General features: G+C 29.2%; 1 protein-coding gene across 1 annotated transcript; it reads right to left on the reverse strand.

Moving 5' to 3' along the window:
* Positions 1-3,223: 3,223 nt before the first annotated feature.
* LOC112083429 lies at positions 3,224-4,476 on the reverse strand. Its single transcript, XM_024151453.1, has 6 exons — positions 4,339-4,476; positions 3,984-4,254; positions 3,761-3,860; positions 3,556-3,680; positions 3,358-3,448; positions 3,224-3,278 (listed from the first exon to the last, which is right to left on the reverse strand). The coding sequence occupies exons 1-6, from the start codon at positions 4,474-4,476 to the stop codon at positions 3,224-3,226; spliced, it is 780 nt and encodes a 259-aa protein (XP_024007221.1).
* Between the last annotated feature and the right edge of the window lie 5,142 nt (positions 4,477-9,618).

Here is a 9,618-nt window from a genome sequence, read left to right on the forward strand (position 1 = left end):
TCGAAGTGCCCACATGGCCAAAGGGGTAAAATCAACTGAAAGTTTCAAGTCTGGAACAATATGACAATATTATAAAATCACAAAATAGATGTCAATAGAATACATATACAGGATATAACATCAAATATGTAATTTACATACCTTATTTTTGCTATTGCCACTTCTGGAGTAGGAGGATCCTCGAGAATATCAGATATGAATCTTTCCGATTCAACAATCCACTCATCTAATTACATATACATATTCAGTACGCATGTGGAAACAATATATTAGTTAAACTTCTGCTTAAATGCATGTGGTTACAATAAATTTGTTAATCTTCTGATTAATTGCTGTATTGGATAGATATTAATAGTTAATATTTACATACCTCTCCACATATTGAAAGAGAAAAATCGCAATACAATAATGTGTCTTGAAGACTTATCACGATTCGTCCATAGTTCTTCAAATTTTCTTGCCAAGTTATCCCAAGCAATACATTTCAAGGAATTTCCACTGTATATATTTACACCAACATAGAAGATAATTAACATATTTTAATATATAAAGAAATCCAAGTCTGACATCAGATATTATGAGGACAAGTTGTACTTACTCAAGATCTTCGAGTACAAAACGAATAAGTGGACGTTCTGTGGGTGTATCCGATGTATCAGACATATGAACTCCACTTTGAAGTTTCTGAACAAAAGTGACAACCCCGAGAACATCAACTACAAAATTAAACAACTAAGTTTTAAAAATTCATTTATAAGTTATTGAGATAAACCAAGATAATAACATGCATATAGGAAACTTACCAAGATATCGGTCAGTTTGAATCGACGCAAGCAAAATATCTATGTATGCACAGAAAGAGTATATTTCTCTGGAAGATTTCGGATCGGTTTTCTCAGTGATTGTATCCTCGTTCAAACGTATATGACAGTTGTTTGATGATATGCTTGGATGGGGTAATCTGTCGCTAACTGCAAAATTACCAAGAAAATACCACTATCCTTCGAGCAATACATCCTCGAATTTGTCAATTATTTCAGATGGCATGGTACAGAGGATGCGATTGTTCTACACAGTTTTAGTAAAAAAGAATCAATAAACAATTACATTCCCAAAACATGAACAGGGATAAATTTTAAAAATCTTACAAACTTACAAATTCATCAGCGAGAACTAACTTCCGATGAGGGTAATGCATGTTAGTGAAATCATAATAATTTCGAACAACTTGGTCACAGATACGTTGCCCGCCGTTTATCTTCTGAAGTTCAGTAACTCTATTACATGGAGCCATTCTTTTTTTTTATTTTTGGTTTGGAGATGAAGAATGAGACAAATGAACGTTTTTTTATAACGCGGGTTTAATATACTTTAGAAACGACGGTTTTGCTTTTAAAGACGGGTTTAAAATACCTATGCAACGGTTCAGGCTTAATATACTTTTGAAACGACGTTTATGCTTTTAAAGACGGGTTTTATATACTTAAACTACGTTTCGCTAAAAATAACAAAAGTAAATGACAATTGATTCAAATGTGAACTTAAGTAAATATTTAAGAAACGATTTTGCAAACTGTCTTTTGATTGTCCTCAAGAAAAGTGAACAAATGAGAGAAAAATGTTTAATGCATTGGAGTTCATATTACTTAGAGAAAGAGTGTATTACTATATGACTTCAATTCTCATTTTCTAAATACAATGTTCCAGATAAATAGAATAACCCTAAAACTAATAAGAAACAATGTCTATAAATTATAATAGTAAATATTGAAACATTATAGTATATTACAAAAAACGAAAACGTGCAAGCTTTAAATTCAGATGATACAGCCTTATTAATTTTAAATATTTCGGATCTTCGTAATAGAAGATCTTGGTAAATCATATTTGAAACCACAATCCTTAATTGTTGTCGGTTCATTAGTCCAAAATCGAATAATTACAAATTTATAAATAAATAAACATTAGAATAGTTATATAATTATTGGGTAATAATATTTGAATATTCGTATATTTTTAGAATTTGCTAGTGTAACATGCAAGGGTCTATCAACTGATAGAATATTACTTATCAATGTAGAATAAAGCAAATCAAACTGTAATAATTTTTGCATGAAATAACTTTGACAGGGGAATCTAACTATTTACAATCTTTGGGAAGTTCAACTGACATAATTATACCGCCTGAAAAGTAACACTGTGATATGCACTATTTATAATTTTATGATTATTCGTTTATACAATATTATTTTGATTTATCTGTATGTATTTTTTCTTTCAACGTTGTTTGTAACCACGTAAGAACAACGTTGATATCAACATTTCCGGTGATTTCTTTCTTAGTGTTACGCACAAATCTGATCAATGTCATAGCCAACACTGAGATATTATGTAAATTTTTTTTAATAACTAAACACTAAACAAAGCCTAGATTCTAAGCTAAAAAATGTGTTTATTTATTCTGTTAATAAGAATAATGAAAAACTCTTTTATACGCGTGTTTAAGGATGTAGTCTTTAGGATTTTAAACTAATAATCTTGGTACGTGTGAGTTTAATAATTTAAAATAGTTAGTAATAATTTTCCAAAGCGCTAAACCTTAAAGATGAGTAAAATGTATAGTTTACAATTATTTCCTAAATGGCTAAATATTGAATTTTTTTAATTTTATTATTTGCGTGTAATTATGTGACCATTTTGGGTAAATAGAATTCCATTCAATATTTTTGGCACATAAGTTTACTTTTCTATTTTGTATAACTACCAATAACTACTAAATTTCTAGATTTTCATATGTACTATTTCTTCATATTAAAAATATGTGATTTATTTAGATTCACATTTTTTTATGACTATACAGGTATGTAAGATTTATAAGATAAAATCTTCTAAGGTTACAGAAAATATGATAGAGATATATATGAATCTTTCAAATTAATGTATATCTGGTTTAAGTATTAATTATTATGAATACGAATGTAGTGTATATATGGTTTAACTATTTCTTTCTAAAGTTAACTAATCAGATATTTTAGAGTAGATTATATAAATAACAGCAATTAAAGTTTTTAGATCAAAAACAACATAATTATTTAAACGCAGTACCGAGTTTAAGTTAAAACATAAATAAACATAGTAACGATAACATCACCCCATTAAGTCTTAAACATATGATAAGAGAAATACGAAAACGATAAACTAATAGAACCGCCATTTACGCAAGTCACATTCCATGGTTTCCTGCATCCTCCATTCTCTTCTTGATCTTTTCCCAAATCCTATCCATTATATTTATATATAAGTACAATATTAGTAAATAAACTGAATTTTAAGTAACCAAAAGTTTCTTATACTTACTTCCTACGGTAGATGAGAACCTCGTCAATAGGTGGAGTAACAAAGAAACGTGAGAAGCCAATATTCTCATGATCATGGATGGTTATTTCATCTAAAATAAAAGTCAAGTGAAAAAATCAGAATACAAATATTCATGCGTTTAATTATTTAGGTTATTTGCATGATATAAAACCTCATTAAAATTTATAGATCACATACCTTGATATTTGTTGATCATCCAATCCGTCAATACACAAATCGCAACCGGACCATCTACGCCTACAGTCTGGTTCTTGATATCAACAGCGAAATCACCATGAGCCAAGCAATTAACAGTCCGATCCCTTTGTCAAAATTAAAATTAATAATTATTTTCCTGATTATTTATCATGATTTATATGAATCAAACTTAAAGTATTCTTACTCAAGATTCTTGATAGTGAACTTCAGCGTTTTTTCAGTACTTCCACTTGATGACTCAGATGTTAAGAGTTCACCAACATTCACCAACACTCCAATAAGATCTGCAAAAAATGAAGTACTTTATTAGCCATGCATGGATAAAATCAAATAATTTTTAAACAACTAAATTATTGTAAAACATTTATCGGGTTTCGATTTTTAAAGAGTGTAAACCAAATTCATACCGACTGGGTACAAGAGATTATAGGGACGATTATAAATATCATCAAAATCAATGAAATTCATGAAGGGATCTTCAGACAATGGCCTGATCCGTGAAGCCTTGGTCTCCGAGTTGAGAGTGATCTGGGATTTGTATTTAGTAACTCTTTCCTTCCTTTCCCAATCCGACCGAATCAAGCCGAAATTGGTCAGTCTTACCCATCCTCCTTCAGGGCAAACCCTCTCGAAGTACTCATAACACGTAGCACCACAAGTACCATAAATTCTAGAGCCCTGAATTATAAACAAATATAATGTCAATCGCATTATATAACATGTTAAAGTACAATAAAAACATATATGTTATCACGAGCTTACGTGTTCATCAACGAAAACGAATGCTAAGCCTGGATTCCCGTTTCGATGAACAATAAACCATCGCCTCAAGACCTTGACGCCAATGTTCCAGTCAGTCCTCCATGCATGCAAATCACGAACTGCATCATATGAATCCATCACGAAGGATAAGGACTTGGAATTTTTTATGTTTTTTTTTTCTTTTGTCTGGGTTGATATGTTTATTTAAAGAACAACTATTCTTCTTGGTAAGAAAATATATATATATAGGGAATGAACAAAATAAGTAAGTAGGTAGATTCAATGAATTTTGTCAATAGATTATGTATATTTGCAACTTTTCAGAACATACTGTTTAAATTTTTATGTAAAGTTGCGACTTTTCAAAAAAAAAATTATTGATTCAAAGACTTATATGAATCATGCATTGGTCTATCAATCACTGATGTAGGCTGAATATTCCCAGTAGCATGCATTGGTGTTTAATTTTTTTTTTTTCAAACTTTAATTTTGATATATGTATATTATGTATTTAATTAAACAGCGAAACCAAAAAAAATTCTATATTAGAGAGATAATACCAAACTTTACATAAATATCTACTTGAATAATGATAAATTTACATATTAAAGATCCATTTAGTATCTAAATTAAAGAAAATCGTACACTAAACCCTAAAATAAGAATAGATCGTACATATCCAACGATATCCATTTAAAATAGTGGGAAATTTTCTATATTTTATTAAAATGTTATGATATTTCCATATAGACACACTAATACATGAATTGAGAAGTTAAATTATGTTATATTAAAAATCTTCCAATTATACACAATAGTTTTTTTAAAACAATAAATACATACATTTTTTAGGTCATACTTTTTAATGTATAATAATTACCAAATATATTTTTTATAAATGTTTTTGTTAATGAAAATTAGAATAAAAAATTTCGTACGAATCGTATTTAGATATGAGGATTCTGAGTTAACCAATTCTATTTTAATATTAAATGATAAATACCCAAAAAGATATTGTTTTAATCAACTAATATGAATAACATGTTAACTAATAATAAAAATTGAGAAAAACACACTTTAAACCATAGATATATTTTAATCCAAACATGAATATTTTATCTTAGACATTGATAAACATAAAAACTCGTGATTTTGGAGGCTTGCAGCAGAGTATTCTTGAACAGATTCACCACAATCCATTGAGCATATCCCATCATAAAGGAGCCTATTGTAAATATTTATTAATAAAATAAGAAATAATGTATTGATAAACAATGCTAATAATATAAGAAGTAAATAAGTTTTATACCTCGTTCTGAGAGCAGCAACAGAGGGAAATTCCTGGTTTAAATAAAACTTAGACGCAGGAGTAACTGACAATGTTACAGAACCATTTCTGATAATGCCCAATACACTTGTACTGATCAAGACAATATTAGTATTATTGTAAATTCTAAACTTTTCTTCAAAATTTTCAGCTTCTTCTCCCCACAACACCATGTTGATCTCTATTCCATGACCGTTTACAAATCTAAATCACGAAAATAATTAATAGACTGTTTAGTATTTTAAATATCTCAATATCAAATAAATCTTATTCTCAATCAGTCTAAAAACATACCGTTCCATTAGAAGGGTTAGTATAAGCCTCCTAACAACAACTTGACCCTCAATCCGACCATCCGTCTTGTTCACATGCTTCACATAAGCAATGATATCTACAATTCGAATATTAATTTATTAGATTTCTATAACTATGAAATTAAGTAATGGGTACATAATTTTAAAACATTACGTACCATATAGTCTACACACCAAATTTTCTGACCTTGATAAATACCCATAATCCACAAAGAGAAATTTCTCCCTAGGTATTATTTGTACTCCAGATGATAAAGGCGATATCCTTGTTCGCTCAGTTAGCACAATCATGAACTGATTATTAGTAATCTTATAACTCATATCATTATGACGTACATTGAAATTAAACATCTCAATGAGACTGCCTTCGAACAAGTGATCACCATAAACACGTAGAATAGAGGAATGAACTGAAGCTTGAATAATATTTTCCTGTTGGTAATAGAATAATTAAAAATCAATTCTTATATTATGATAAACAAACCAACACATAGCAATATGATAACTTTAATAATGTTAACCTGAGCATCTACTAAAAGAAGATTGTGTCCCCAGAAACCGTTTTTTTATCACCGTATATGGATTCCCACTTTCTAATAAGACGTGCTATAGTACGACGACAGGAGCGCTTTGTGGTGAGTTTGTCGAAAGTTAAGTAGTTCATGATGATACCAACCAATCAAGATTCGTTCTACAGATGAAAACGAATTCAATAATATGAAAACAAACTAACAAAGAATCAATTCGAAATTTTACGCAGAAACATAACATATCTTACAGCAATAAGCGATTGATTGCAATGTGGGATTATCAAATACGAATACAGACCTAAGTCTTTAAATAGCTAGCCTATGACATTTTTTTTTTAAAGAGATTAATATAAGTAAATTTAACAAATTTTGTGAACCAATATACAGTAACTAAAATATTTTTGATTTTTTTAAGATGAGATAATAGAAGGTAATATCACAATATGAGATTTGTACATATTCTATTTATTTTTCTTAATATTTATAATAATTACTTAATAATAGAAATTATGTAATTGGTTATTTTAATTTTTTACAATTTTTAATCTATGGCAAATATACTAACGATAAACGTATATTTTTGATTTCATAAATATGATTCGATAAACAAAATAAGCATAGACTTAATATAAAGTTCATAATGAAGTATTAAAAGACGAAAGAAATACGAATATGCTCATAATAATATAATATAATAAACACCACTAAAAGAACATTAGTTTTTTCCCCTCATCTCGAAATCCATCTTCTTTGTTGATGACAAAGCTGCTTCGTCATCATCAGTTCCTAGATTAATAACCACTTTTGATTTTTCTTCTTTTTTCCAAAACCTGTAAACAAAAATAGCTTTTTTTAAATAATGACAAATAATAAATAATAATAAGTTTTTACATTACTATAATTACCTTCGAGCAAAAGTTATGGCTCGTGGGAATCTAGGATTTAGCTCGAACCTAGATACTCCTCCCTTAGACATTAGATAGATACGACCTACAAAATAAATTTAATCATGTATGATAAGAACTTATATAATTACGATTATTACTTACTCTTAAACATTATGTTAGAATAAAAGCAAACTTTTATCATTTTTAACAGACCAGTCCGATAGAAAACATGTCAGTGGTAATTGTTCATCAGTCCAGAACTTGTCATTGAATTCGATAGCAATCTGTCCTAACGCGGTACAATCCAAGAACAAACCACTATGCAACAAAAACAAAGCATCGTTATTTTTTCATATTTCTACATTCAGATTATAAGATAAAAAAACGTACTTGTGATCTTTAATTGTAAAGGTGAGGCTTGCTGTTTTTTTTCCTGTCCGCTTGATATACTTGTTATCGTCTTTTACAGTTATCAGCTCGGCAATAGAAATGACAACTCCCAAAATGTCTATAATTTTTTTTAAAAAAAACAATGAATTAGTATACAAAAGTTAAATATATAAGACATAAATAATAAAAACGTAATGAAAGATAAAATATACCAATGGGTTGATCAGGTTCCGTTTTCTGGCCAAGTATGTCAGCAAAAGTGTATGACCCTACGGAATCATCTTCTGAAATTGGATTTGTATCGACGATAACAGTGTTCATACATATCTTGATACTAATGCCAATTAGAGTGTTTGGTTCTTCGAGAGGATCATCGAATACGATAAATTCTGAGATACTTTTATGGTCTCCTTCTTCGATTGCCTTCTCATAATGTTTACATAGATCTTCATTATATACATAGGCTTGAATTCGTTCACCATTTGTATAGAAAATAGTTAAAGCGGTAGAAAATATTATTTATAAAACTGAACTTAATGTAAAGTATGTCATAGTTTTAAAATATGAAATACCAACCTCTTCATCCATCAACAGAAATTGCAAAGAATCTACTCCCGTTCCAGACTTCTCAACCCATTTTTTTAATACTTTAACTTTAATACGCCAATTGGTTTTATCATCATGTAGATCAGAAATGAGATTGTACGAAACCATTACCTGTAATCAGACTATGAGAATTATATACTTCGAAGTAACTTATCTAAAAATCAAGATCAAGATATATAAATATACCAATGTTAGACGTTAAGACATAATATTAAATTCACTCGATAGTCACTACGAAAACAACACCAACCTCAGAATCACGATTTAATGTTTTAAAATTTCCGTATATTTTATATCTTTACAATCGTGAGGACCAATTTCAGTATATACATTTGAATAACAAAAACAACCAAAAAATTTTAAGTAGAGATATTATGGATATCGTAATCGGGAGGAAATCCTAAAAATATCGTCACAATCATATAAAATCTAAATTAAAATAGAAATAAAAGGTACAGGCAAACAAATCAACTATTTTACAATCCGAGTAGAAAAAATCGCATACCTTGAGCACAAGATGCCAGTAATTGCGAGATAGACAGATCTGTTTGTTGCCTTTTTTTTAGTATGAAATCGTCGTGTATTAACAAACTTAGGAAATAACGAAAATTAATATGATAAACTAAGATATCATAATAAATATAGAAATATTATAATCATTGAATTATATACATTGGCCCATAACTTTGGGCTTTACCCATGTACTAAAAGGTTTAGATTAAGTTGGCTTTGGTAAAAGAATTATCAATCGTTCAAGGTGTAGGTAAGACAGAAATAGAACACTATGATATCATGTCCATAAAACATTTATAATCGATTCCATAGAATAGATAGTTGAACTAAAGGAAGCATTACAAATTAAGAAGAAAATGCTAGAAACATACATAACTAATAAAACCATAATGCCGAGATAAAAGTTTGATGAATGAATATCCTAAAAGATAACTAAAAAATAATTATCATTATAACATATAATAGATGCTCAATAGTTGGCATATGGAAAAATCAAGTGCTTGGTGCAGTTCCAAACATGCACAGGATTCACAAAGGCCTTTACAGCGAGAAGAAACCTATAGAAATCACGCAAAACATAGGAAGAGGTCCACTCACTCGCTGCATGAAAATCAGCAATATACTGATCATCATCTTCGGAAACAATTCCTACAGCATAGCAAGCACCTTTAAATGTTGAATATCGAACATTGTTCACAGTCCTTAGATCCTCA

The sequence above is a fragment of the Eutrema salsugineum genome, unplaced genomic scaffold (assembly GCF_000478725.1).
Source record: "Eutrema salsugineum unplaced genomic scaffold, Eutsalg1_0 scaffold_6, whole genome shotgun sequence".
Taxonomy (NCBI): Eukaryota; Viridiplantae; Streptophyta; class Magnoliopsida; order Brassicales; family Brassicaceae; genus Eutrema; species Eutrema salsugineum.